The 12,715-nt window shown below is 60.9% G+C and overlaps 1 protein-coding gene across 1 annotated transcript in view; it reads right to left on the bottom strand.

The window, feature by feature from the left end:
* Nucleotides 1–9,162, bottom strand: part of CADM1 (cell adhesion molecule 1) — a 42,951-nt gene extending 33,789 nt beyond the window's left edge. The window contains exons 1-5 of the mRNA XM_026040298.1: nt 9,042–9,162; nt 6,987–7,133; nt 5,854–6,006; nt 2,250–2,387; nt 448–603 (exon numbers count right to left, since the gene is read on the bottom strand). Of these exons, the coding sequence (XP_025896083.1) occupies nt 448–603; nt 2,250–2,387; nt 5,854–6,006; nt 6,987–7,133; nt 9,042–9,162 (715 nt within the window). The remainder of the gene's footprint in view (nt 1–447; nt 604–2,249; nt 2,388–5,853; nt 6,007–6,986; nt 7,134–9,041) is intronic.
* Nucleotides 9,163–12,715: the final 3,553 nt, after the last annotated feature.

The following is a 12,715-nucleotide window of genomic DNA, read 5'->3' as shown; positions in this document are numbered from 1 at the left end:
AAAACAGAGCCAGCGCGGGAGGCTCCGAAAGCACCAAGCAAGCGGCCCGTTCCCACGGCGTTTGCCCGGAAACTTTCAAGGGCAGCCAGCTGCTTCTTGCGCACTGCTCGTACAGCTACGTGGGGCACAAAGTGCTAAAAGGAAAATACTTGGGATGTAATCTGTTCTGACAAGTACAAAACGCAGCCAGGAACAAACTGGTACAAATTCTGGGTACACAAAGTTATTCCTTAGGAGAAAAACTGCGTGCATTTGCTGTGYGCGTTGCCAAAGGGCGGGGAAAAGCCATGGCTTAATCTGTAACCTAGCACCCAAGGTTCTGCTTTGCTTTATTGAATAAGAGGACACAAACCCTGTCTACACCGTAGGACAGCCTCATCACGTAACTAACGGTCCCCAGCGCTGCTAGAGCGTGACTTCGTGCGGGGCCGGAACGGCAGTACTCACACATGACTTCCAGGTAGCGCTGCGTCTGCAAGTCCTTGACGGCGGGGTGGTCCACCAGGCAGATGACGGGGACCCCGTCATCCTCCCGGGCCACTTTCAGCAGCAGCTGACTGGTCACCGTGTACATGTCGGACCACTGCTCCACTTCGGATTTGCCTGGCAGCGAGAGGAGAGCAAGGGCAGCACAGTGACCGCGGGAAGGCCGCTCGGCATCRCCCGGAGAGCCCCTGCACCCTCCTTCCATCCCCACGTCCCCCTTTTGATGGCCCCAAAGGCTGTGCGAGGCGAGCGTGCGCGGCAGGAACGTGCAGCTTCCCTCCGCGAGGCTCCTTGCAATTAAGCTCGACACGACGTTACTGCCCCGATTAATAAACCCATTACACCACCCCCAAATCCCCAAACCCTTAAATCACTGGAGCAACAAGTCCCCTCCCTCCCGGCAACCAACACGTAGCTGGAAGCGACGGAAGGGGCTGAGGTTCAGGGACAGCGTTCCTGGGAGGCGGCAGCGCTGCGGAGCGCGGCTCGCGCCGGGCGGCAGCCCCGGGGCTCCCCGCGCCATGGGGCGCTCGCCCACGCTGCCTCCCCCCCGCTTCCTACCCCGCCGCCCTCCGCTGCTCTCCCACGCTGCCGAGAAAAGCCACCTCGTCACGTTTAGAGGGAAGACTTTCCCGCCCAAAGAGCTACGGACTCTACTCGCAACCCACACGACAGGCAGAAAGCAAGCAGGCGTTTCAGCATCCCCACTGCTGTGCAAGCAAGCMAACAAATGCGCCAGGTGAACGGGTGTTTCAACAAGCTCCCGCTCGGCTCAGCAGCCTTCGAAGACACAGCAAAGTGGGAATTCAATCGCCGACGCAGGAAAACTCWATCGAGATGCCAGACAGGTCAAGTATGAAGGGTCAAATACTGCTGCCCCGCTGCTCTCCCGAATGGAAAAGGAAGCCGGGGAAGAGATCATTTGAAGATGTGCACAACATTTAGATGACAGCGGTTGCTGCAAGTCACAGGGTCACCGCTACCCGSGGCGGCACGTCGGGCACTCCGTCCTTATCGGCGTCAGCCCAGCACGGCCCCTCGAGCCTGGAGGCCCAGGGAGGCCACAGGCAAAAGCAGGACTTCATTCTGCCCTCGCAGGGGGTTAGGTTTGCAGGAATGAGTGCGGTTTCTCTATAAAGGCCTTTGCTCTCCCTGACTGGGTAAAGCAAAAGCTGTTGCCAAGCAAGCTCACATCTACGTGTACACTTAAGCTAGCAGTACATCAAATGCAGTAAGGGCAATTTAGGTGTGTACAAATGCTACAGGCTACCCGACCGAAGAGGGGGAGAAGCGCCCTTCTTGGAGGAATATTCACCTGGACGTGTAGAGAATGCCTGATGAGCAACATAGCTGGCTCTAAAAGTTGGATCTAAATTGAAAATCTTTACAGCTAACAAGCAGATCTTGATCGGCCTCAGACCTAGGCCGGGGCAGAAAGCGACCCGAGCAACCACGGCAGGAAAGTCTCTGCACAGCTTCAGGGCGCCTCAAGGTCACCTGCGACTGGAAAAAGCCCCCCAGAAGCCTGAGCCCAAGTGTGGCACGCAGGCAGGCAGGCAGGCAGGCACGTAGGCAGGGGCCCGAACAAGGTTTAGCCCTTCTGGGTCAGGTTGTCCCTTAGGGCTGCCACACGCTCCTGCAGCCCAAGCCGGGCTTTAAAGCCGCTCGCTCTGCTGCTTTCCCAACCGACAACRGGGGGCAAACACGCAGTATTGCACCCGCGGGCCCAGGTGTCTGCAAAGACAGAGAGGGTGCGTCCATACCAGTTAGCTCCTTGTTTCCTTTGAACCATCTGATGGTGGTGGCTGGTCTGCTGGCCATGGCGGTGCAGTTCAGCTCTATCTCTTCTCCCTCCACGGCAACTTCCTTCTGGATATCAATCACCAAGTTGCGTGGCGGCACTGAAAGGAGAAAAGAGAAGCCGGCACACAATAAAGCAATACAGARCAGAAGGCCGTCAGCTGTGGACCACTGGCACGGGACAAGGCTCTGTGGAAAGCACCCGTGGAAAGCCTGAACAACGAGTAGGTCCGTAAGAACCCGAAGCACTGCCTGCACCTAACCGCGGCGGTGGYTTCACAAGCTGCCCCCTAGCAGCTGATTAGGCTGCTTTGCCCTCCCGGGCAGGCCCCTTGCCCCCCCGGGCTGTACAAACCCACGCTGCCTGGGCCCGCGCGCCRCTCTGAGGAGCGCGCTCCGGCCTCACGCGCAGCGCTGGCCGCCTCTGGCAGCGACAAGAGCAGCGAGGGCGGCCGGGTCCCACGGGCAGGCGCTGCCCGCCCCAGGCGCCAGCTCACCAGGGGCAGCCTCCCCACAGCAGCGGCTCACCCCTGGGCTCAGGGGAGCCCAAAGCCCTGCCAGGGAGGGCAGCGCCGGCGGCTCCTCGCCTCGCAGCGGGGCCAAGYGCCCTTCTTCTGCCCAGGAAGCACCCGCTGCGCATCGGGATTCCYGGGACCCACAGAGCTAGAGCACCATAATCCGCAATGACAACTCATCCAACGATATGGGGCAAAAGCCCAGAGCCCCAGCGGCGATAACCGCTATTCCAGTATGACCCAGAGATGTGACGAACAAGCGTAAAGATTCTGACAGAAACTGGATGCTAMCTAGAGCTTCTTGCTATTATTCGGGAACATGGAAACAACAGGAGTTGTAGAGGAGGGGGAGCAAACAGCAACTGCTTGTAGAGCAGCCAGTCGCACTGGCAGGGAGAAGCTAAAACTCAGAAACTTGGAAAGGAGACCTCCCTTTCCTTCCTTACCGGTCTGATTAGGCAACCATATAGGTCAAATGTGACTAACGTGTTCTTCAGCTAATGACGAACAAATAAGAATAAATACCATGCAGATGATCAAATGGTCTAATTAGTCACTGGTGGCTTTTCTCGAAAAAGAAGAGAGCAGAGCACATACTCGGGCTTTCCACATGTTCCAATTAAGCGTGAGTACATCTACACACCGTGCCCCCGAAGCCYGTGGAATACACGGGGAAAGGAGGCSGGGGAAGAGGCACTAATTCGGAAGCAAAGCCTTGCTGGAGCTGCYGGGGCCGAGCYACGYGTCCTCTCCCTGCGGCGCCGGGAAAGGGAGTGCCCGACCTCTGCTCGGTCCTGCCGGCCGCGCATCCAGAGGCACGGGCTGCCAAACCCGCTCCGTCCCRCCGCTCCCAGCCTCAGAGAGAAGCCTCCTTAATGACCGAGAGAGAAAGAGCTTTGAGGGAAACGGGAGTGCTCGTGGGACTGCTGACACCCTCACACCAGGACCGGCGCCCTTTCCCCAGCCCGGCTCCCAGCTTGGGGGCCAGCACTTCGGCAGACACGACAGGACACGTCCCGTGCCATGCCGTCCTGTCCTCGCTGACTTCCCGGCCGCCTGCAGGCAAGTGCGAGCRCTGGGGCAGACAGGGCCTCCCCTCCCCGCACCGCTGACAGCGCAGCCAGCCTCGCTGCCTGCTCCCTGCACCACGGTTTGGCTCAGGCGCCTGAGGAAGCTCCAGGGAAACCTCTGGCCCTGTACTGGCGTCACGCAGAGGCAGCACACGCTGGCCCCGTGCCACAGTTTTGCAGCAAGGAGCCCGAGCACAGAACAAGGGAAGGGGCTTCTCCCCGCAGCCGGAAATACAATTCCCGCTGGAACAGAGCAAACCCACCCACAAGTGCATTAGTCTCCCCCTCGGAAGMCACGCAGCACTTTCTTGTCGGTGAGCAGAACGCTTGCACCTCAARCACACGGGGAGCAGTGAAATGCAGCACCCCAAAGGGTCCTCGTGCACGCAGGATCACACGGAGAGAGCTGCAGGAAAGGTCCACATCCGCACAAAGACTCCGAAAGTCTCAAGCTGGTGGGAAATGTAACAGCTAGAGTAGAGCTGATTATAAACATTATTTAAACAGCATATAAAAACCTAAGAAGCAAATCTCATTAAACAAAAGAAGAAAGAGATTTAAACTAATCAGCAAGCAAGATCTTACATTAAGTCATCCACTGTGATTCAGGTTCTGCTATTAATAGGGTCTTAAAAGGCAGCGCTAAGCTGCAGAAATAGCTCTAATAGCATTAGCTCCTAATATTGGTAACCACCTCAATGCTGCGGCTGCGTGAGCGGGTGCAGGAAGGTGAGGGAGGGCTCGGGCGGCCGCGCGGGGGGCACGAGCAGCCGCAGTGCGCTGGAATCTCCTCTGGAAAGGGCCGTTCCTCAGCCGGTGCCGGGGGAACGACCCCAACCTCCCGGCACGGTGACCCAGCTGCCACGGAAAGCGCCAGGAAGCTCCCGCGCTCTGCTTGCCACTCCAGACGCTTGCTGGCTGCACGCCGGCACAAGCTCGCCCACCTCCACGGTGCCCGCGCAGTCACCAGCCTCGCACGCTGGCGCTATTTACGCGTAAGGAATACAGACAGGCAGGCGAGGATGGATAAAGATGCTGTCATTCTTCATTATGATCTATCAAAACTCCAAGTCTCAGAAGAAMATTTTAAATGCCTGATCATAGCAGTCTGCTTAGCGCGAACAGAAAACTCCTAAACCAAACAGTTGCTCGCTACCGAACATCAGCGTTAGTTTTTCCTCCCCGTATCGGACGCCTATGGAGAGGAGCACACAGTGACTACGTGCCGGCGCCTGCTTCCCCTTCTCTCCTCGCTGAAGGAGGTGCTACAAAAGCACCTCCTTTCTCTCGAGCGCCAGGCAAGCAAGACGCACGGCCCTGGAAGGGCTGGCATGCGCAGAGCACGCATTTCTCCCAAGCCACCGCGTGGACAGCTTTCCATTGCAAGGTGCCAGCAGGTTCCCGTTTGCCCCCAAAGCCAAATGCTTCATTCCCGTGGTTTTGCAGGCAGCATGACAGCGAGCCGCAATCAATCGCTGCGGCCCGTCTGCAAGAGACAGCCGGTATTAGAGCCCCCTTCACCGCGGCAGGGCAGCTCGGCAGCATCTAAGTGCCTTAATCAAGAGAGAGGCCTGGAGGTGGCAAACACCTCCCGCGCGCAGCCCCGCTCGCTCCTCGAAGCGCAAGCCCACTGCGAATAGAGAGGCAAGTCCCAACAAGCACAGCGTAAATAAACCAAATCCCGGCTGGCGAGAGGGGCTCGGGGCTCCGGGAGGGAATGGGCCAGGCCGCGCAGGGGCCGCGCCGGCCGCCGCCACCAACTCGGCGTTCGGGTCCCCACGAGCTTTGTGCCGGCAGCTGAGGCGCTCGCCACTTCACCGCTGCCATCCCTCCCCATGTGCCCCACGGCGCCGCGAGTCCCGCCCTGCTTTTGTGCGGCTCCCAGTTAGGAAACGCCTCTCAAACGGAGCACAGAGCCCACGCCAGGACCTCCTGCCCCGAGTGACTGAGCAGCCCGGAGCAAGCAGSCGCCCCGCTCTTACCGAGCACGGTAATGGTGGTATAAATTTCCTGCGGGGGATCAGTGTAGAGCTGGCAGAAGTATCTTCCTTCGTCGGAGATGGAGACGTTTGTCAGCGACACTCGGAGCTCGCTGTTGGAGAAGTTCACCAGCTGGAACCTGCTGTCCTTGAGCGCTGCGGAGCACACGGGGCGTTAGTGCTGGAGCAGCACGCAGCATCGCGCCGCGCACCCGCACGTCTTAAACTGCACGAACAGCACCAGAACCCAGGCAAACTCTCCTTTCAAACCCAGGCAGATTCTCCTTTCCCACCTTTCACTGTGGCTCTACGGAAACACTTGTGTTTGCAGATCATGACAAAAGAGCCAACACAAGCAAATCCCCTCAGCACAGGCCCAACCCGTGCCATGTGGCACTCCTTTTCGGAGGCTGGAGGGACGCTCGGGCAAACAGTCAGTTTGTTTCCCTACGTGTTCCTTTGTGACTGTCTGCAGTCTATAGATTTGACAGGAGGGCAGACCCACAATGGCATGAATCACAGATCGGAATCAACAACAAGGGATCTAGCAGGTATGGCCCGACGAGGAATGTGGGTCCAGCTTCCTGGGCCGTCTAAACGCAAGCGCCCCAGACCCAGCAGCGGAAGGCATTCCCGGAAGGCATTCCCGCAGGGCAGGACCGAGCGCGACGCCGAGGGCATCCAACGCGTTGCTTCCCAGCTCTGTCCCAGCCTGAGGCCGCGGGCGCTGTGCTGACACAGCCCGTGGCGCTCAAAGAGAGGCCCAGATTGTGTCAGAAACTGCAGGCTTCCAGCGAAACATATTACCTCCGCGAACACCGCACTCGCTCTGCTCTGCCCCGTTCAATTTGTTTGTGTCAGCTAAATATTTGGCCCTCGATTGCAATTCACCCTGAATTACTGCAATCAATTCCTATTGCAAAGTAAGACAGGCTGACTTTTGCAAGGGACCGTCAAGGTTTCCATTAAGGAGAAGGATTATGATCGCCTGTCTCATCTACCCTCGAAAGAATTGACTAAAGTCTCAGTGTCTAACATTAAATTAAAAGTAGAGATCTTTGCAATTGCTTTACGCGGAGAGCAAGCAAGGTGGGGGAGAAGTTGCGAGCGCCTCGCACCGCGAGGATCCAACTTACGTCTGAAATCTCTGAAATAGATGGTCTGTCTGTTGGGGTTGAGGAGCTGAATCACCGAGTCATCGCTGTTCTTCACCCGACAGCTGATGGTGGCAACATCTCCCTCCACGACCGTCACATCTTCCGTCACCAGATTCTGTCCGCCACCTTAAGAGGCAAGCACAGAGAAGCATCAAGCCGGGACCGCAGCGAGCTCCCTGCGAACACGTCCCGCCCGCGAACGCGGGCAGCGAGGCACGAGCGGGCGCGGGCTGCCTCTGCGTGCCCCCATCGTCGCGCAGCGCAGCGCAGCGCAGCGCGGTGCGCACACCGCTCCGGGACACCACACCGGCGCGCGCTTCGCTGACGCGAGCTCTCCCACCCAGCGCACGACTGGGAAAATCCCCCTATGTTCTGGGCGTCCCACTAGCTACCAAGCTGTACGGGAAAAATGCAATTGCGATCTGGTAACAAGGTAATTAATTTCAAAGCTTGATGAACCAACTTCTCCCGTTCTAGCTGAGGTGAGCAGAATACTACAAACGCTCTCAATGGCCCTCTAATTGCTCTGCAGTTAATCCCTGCAAGCGAGYGCCCTGGTTCCGGCAGCCACCGCCCCTCCCTACGTGTCTTGCAGCATCCCGTAGCGCCAAAGCGCGAGGAGTGCCGAGGAACACGTGAAAAAGCCGAAGCGCTGCCACGTCTGCACGGGCTGTGTTAAAGTGCTCCCTGACAAGCCGGGCAGATTAGCTCTCAGGGAAAAAAATGCTGCCGYCGGAAAAGCTGCACGCCGCAAAAACAAGGAAAGTGTCAGCTAAAAACGTATTAAGTTATTTTTCAAGTAAATGATAGACACGGACAGAATTTCTCTCCCTTCCTCTGAGAAGAAAATGGCTTAATTTTAAAAAGCATCAGGTTGTGCTGGGGGAAGAGAAAAGGGCGGGGGAGATGAGCAAGTCTCCCATACTCTTTCCCAGGGAAAAGCCTCTGTTCCCACAGAAACCATCAGGGCACCGCGGGTGCTCGGGGCTCCTATCGGACAGCGCCGCGTCCTGCCCAGCGCCAGCGGGCATCACGGGCGTGCCAACAGCAACAGGCGCCGCGCGCCTGCGGGGCAGCTCCGGGGCTCCCGGCCGCCTCTCCAMAGAGGCGGCCCCTTGCAGGTCCCATCGCACGGCCATCCCTGCGGAGGTCACTGTCACGAGGCGCTCGAATCGCCCGGGATCTCACCGGCGCCAGCCGCGCGGTGCGCAGGGCTCCCGGCGCGCGTTGCCCCGGCCAGGCCCGCAGTGCTGCCAACGGGAGCRGGGTGCCCTGTGCCCCACGCTGCGCCCGCCGGGCTGCCCTCGGCTCCCCAGCGCGCCGCGCTTTGCCCGCCACCTGCCTGGCCACAGCGACACCCAGAAACTTGGGAAACGGCATTCAAAGAGTGCCACTTTCTCCCATCGCTCCCTATCAAGCAGCAATAATGCCTCCCAATTTCCCRCAGTGCTGTCAAGTTATGAATCACWGGTGGCCGTCCTAAKTAACACAGATTAGAGTCACAGAAGTACTTGGCAAAAGTTAGAGACAGAAGAGTCGCGCGGCAGGAGCACGTGGTGCCTCCGGATTGCTGAGTGCGTCGCTCCCGGATTGCGGAGCGCACCATACCTGGATAGTGGAGCTCACCGTTCCCGGATTGCAGAGCGCGCCGTCCCCGACGTGCAYGGGCAGGACGCGAGGGAGCAGTGGCGAGAGCCAGACTGGCCGCCGCTTGCGCAGCATCCGCGCGCCCTTTCCTGCTCCGGCCCGGCCCGGCCGCCAGCACTCACGGACATCCCAAGCGCGCCGGCTCCGTCCCCGACGCCAGGCCCCGCTCCGAGGCAGGCCAACAGCCGCTGGGGCTCCCTGCGGGCTGCCGCCTCCGCGCAGGGTGTTTAAATAATGCTCAATTAGGATCAACACWCATTTATTATTAATGCTGTTCTAACACAGAATTCCTTATCTGCATTTTATCTTGCAGCTACATCGGCATCAAGGACACACGCAGCACAGATCTGAGGAAGGAGACCTTGATTAATCTGTAGTTTGAAGTACTCCCGGTATTTCCTCGGTCTGCCGTGCCTTGTTCTATTAGCAAGTGCGGTGTGATGTACGGCAGCAGGCTGCTGCAGGGAGCAGCGGCGAGGCGCTCCGCGCTCGCACACGGCAAGGGCATGCCGGCTGTTTACACTGTTAMAGCGCTCCTGGGCCGCGCCTCCCGCCCGGCGCTCACGGGCGGCTGCGCCGCGGCGGCCGACGCTGCTGCAGGGCGCGGAGGGAGGAACGGCGGCGCGGCCGGCTCAGCCTGCGCTGGGCAGGCGCTGCCGAACGCCGCCTCTTGCAGCCCCTATCGCACCCGTGGCGCATGGGGAGCACGAGGACCTGCGCGCTGCGCCTCTCGCCCCGGGCACCTCCCAGGCCTCACCCGGCCGYGACGAGCACGGGAACGCCGCTGCCATCTTCCCCATACGGGCAGGGGCTCCGATGGAAGCCACTGAGTTCCATTGCTGGAGGCTTCAGCGACACGGTGCACGTAACAAGATGCAATAAGGTGGCGCAGGGCAGGCACGGCAGCGGTGCAAGAAGCCAAGCAGCGCTGCGTCCTCCCAGGCACGCAGCGAGCGAGGGTGGAGGGCGGCCCGCGCCACGGCGGGCACAGCGCAGCTGCGGACAACACTCGGGACATACAGCCCGGGCCGGGGCACGGCAGCCTTCACGCTTAGGGTCAGTCGTGTGTGCTGACGCAAGGCCTGGCCACACCTCAGCGAGGCTCGAGCAGCGCTGCCGGCCGAGCAGGGCTCCCACGCGCGCTGGCAACGGCTCCCGCCTTGCAGAGCAGGGCGCAGGCAGCGGGCGCCGCAGCGGCGCGTCCCGGCAGGCGCGCGCGGCACTCGGGCAGCGGGAGGGAGCCTCGGAGCGCGGCAGCCGGACGGGGCCGGCGCTCGCCACGGCCCCAGCRCCTCCGAGCGCAGAGCTCGCCCTCTCCTACCAGGCACGCTGGAGTTTCCAGCACATATTTCACACCGGATGGCATTTGCCTTTTCAAAATGTATTGTAGTTAGTTCTAATTAAGTCTTCCTCTTTGTATTAAAATAAAGCACGGGCCTKGAGGTTTAGCTTGTCATTTTAAACAAAGCAAAACGGTAAATGCATTTGCGTGCAACGCCATTAGACATAATTAAGCACTAGGTAAAGCGGACGTCGTGCCATAACTGTCACTTAGCTCTACAGTGCAGCTCATCAGCGTTGATCAGAGCCGTGCCGGGAGAGGCAGCGCCGTGAGGGTGCACGGGTGCCCGGCCCCGGCCCGGGGCCCGCGCCGCAGCGCTCGGGCCTGCTCTGCCGCCCAGCCCACGCGCTCTCTGGTCCCGGGAACGCTCCAGCGCGCCAGCTGAACCCACGGAAGCAGCTTTTGGAACACRGCTCCTCCTCGATAGTCACAGGGCAAACACCAGCAGGGAGAAGATCCATTGCCAAGGAGATGGGGCACCCTGTCGCAGGGAAACCACGTCAGGCTGCCCCACTTGGCACCCGGCATCGTCCTTGGGCATCTGCCTTTACCRCAGCACCGGCGCCTTCGCCGGGGACGCAGCCCCTCGCCGGCCAGCGGCAGCAGTTCCTCACCGTGACAGAGCAGCCGGRACAGCTAACCGAGGACAGCACAGGACACCCAGCACAACCTTCTGCTTGCTCCCTGCCCAGCTCCGACGGAAACTTTCAGGAGCAGCAGGCCTTCGAACGGCAGAGCAGCACTCGCCACGTTCTCAACGGGCACGCGCCAAGGTTTGGTTTGCTTACAAAGTCTACACTGTCATAGGCCCCTTTTTGCACGAAGAAAACATTGTCTTGTTGCATCTAGCACCRGGGACGACATGAACTTCCCATTGGTGCTGGGGATCACGAGCCAGCAGGAGGTCCAAGCGGGCTCCCCTGGTCGCGCGAAGGGCCCCCTTTGCCCCGCAGCGGGGCAGGCGGGCGCGGGGCCGCTGCGCGGTGCACGCACTGCAGGGTGAGCCGAGGCCACGCGTAGCGAGGGCTCGCTCTTGCACGCACTCCGGGCTGCGTTTTTGTCTTTCCGACAGCCCTTCCTGAAGCACGAACTCATTACGGATGTAGACGAGTGTTATAATTGCTTGGGAATACGTCTCCYGCCCCACATGGCCGGAGAGGCCGTTCCAGTGGCTTCTGCAATAGCGCCGAGGGACGCCGCGAACGCCCCGCGGCAGAGGCCGTGGGCAGCGCCGTGCCCGTGCGCCTGGCACGCGAGCGGCCCTGCGGCACGGGAGGCACCCGCGGGCAGCGCTGCGGGCCCGGCGCTCGCGGCTCCTCGCGCTCCCCGTGTGCCCGCTGCCCGGGCTCCGCTGCCCGCGGGCACCGCGCGCAGCCGCCTGCAGAGCATCGGGCAGCGCCGCCAGAGCTGCCCATTCCCGGCGCCCATCCCGACCACGGCAACGCTGCCCTTTCAGTGCTCTGAAGCAAATATTTGTCCACCCGATAAGATACAATCCTGGCGTTCCCTTCCCTAGAGGCTTCACAGAAAAGCATGTTTGGGGGAAGCACTATCCAGGGCGTTGGAAAGATAGCCTTTTGTACAAGAAACAAACTTGGGATTGGGTTACTAAGAGCACCAGGCTGCTTATCAGTCTAAGAGCAGCCTCTGTAAAGGTCACGCGCGAGGGAAAGGCAGATACTCCTTCCCGTGCTGGCAAACAGGAGCTCGTTTCTCGGAGCCACCTGCAGCGCCCAGCAAGCCGACCTTTCCCTTACAAAGGGAGCAGCGCGGCCCCGTCGCTGCCGTCTAACCTGCCTCGCCTCGGGAGTTCAAAGCMCTCCCGGTGCCGCCACACCATCGCTCTCCAGAGGGATGCAGGGTCCTTCCCCGCTACGGCTTCCGCGCTCCAGCCGCGACTTTTGCCCGGAACCTCCCAGAAACACACGCAGAGACAGGCTCCAACGCTGCCCCTGCCCAGCCACGTGTAACCTGACCAAACCGCGCTGTCTCGGCCGCCCAAGCCGCGGGCGGTACAAGGGCAGGCTCACCTTGTGCTTCTGCAGCTCCTTGAGCGCTGTGTCGGCCGCGTGATCCTTGCCCACCCGTTTGCAGCCCTGCCCGTGTTTTACAGGAGCAGGGGCAGGGGCGTGGGAGCGGGGCAGCTGCATGCAGGCCCACGCCGCCCTTTCTCCTGCCCGCCACGGCGGCGGCAGCGGGAGCTCCCGCGCCCTGATGGAAGCCGCGTGCAACGCAGRCCCTCACAAACGCACTTGCGAGGGGCGAGATGCCCTTCGGCGCCGCCGGGAGGCCGCGTCCCGCTCGGCAGGCCCCGCTCGGCGCCGCGCTGCACCCACACACCGCACGCCCCAGGCGGCTCCTACAAGCACAGACCAAAGTGAGGAACCCGGCTCCTCTAGCAAGCGAGGCTGCCTCACCGCGGTGCTACCAGCAGCACTGCTTGCCCACGGGCAGCGCACTGCACCAGCAGCACCTCGCGCTGCTGCCTTSCAATTGCTGTCACTCCGGCGTGCAGGGGATGCACCGCTGCGGAGGCGCCTTTGGGGAGCCGAGCTGGAGGATCCCTTCCGCCGTGGGCACCTTCTGCAGAGCGCGAGCCGCCCCGGGGCTGCTCGGTAGCGCCGCTCAGTTGGCCCAGCCTGCTCACCGCGACTGCGCCACGTCCCCACTGCGCGGGCAGAAACGCTGCAGCCCCACAGAGGCAACCGCTCCAAGCGGC

Source organism: Nothoprocta perdicaria, unplaced genomic scaffold (assembly GCF_003342845.1).
Source record: "Nothoprocta perdicaria isolate Ctin4 unplaced genomic scaffold, notPer1 scaffold_252, whole genome shotgun sequence".
NCBI lineage: Eukaryota > Metazoa > Chordata > Aves > Tinamiformes > Tinamidae > Nothoprocta > Nothoprocta perdicaria.
This window is presented reverse-complemented; position numbering and strand designations above follow the sequence as displayed.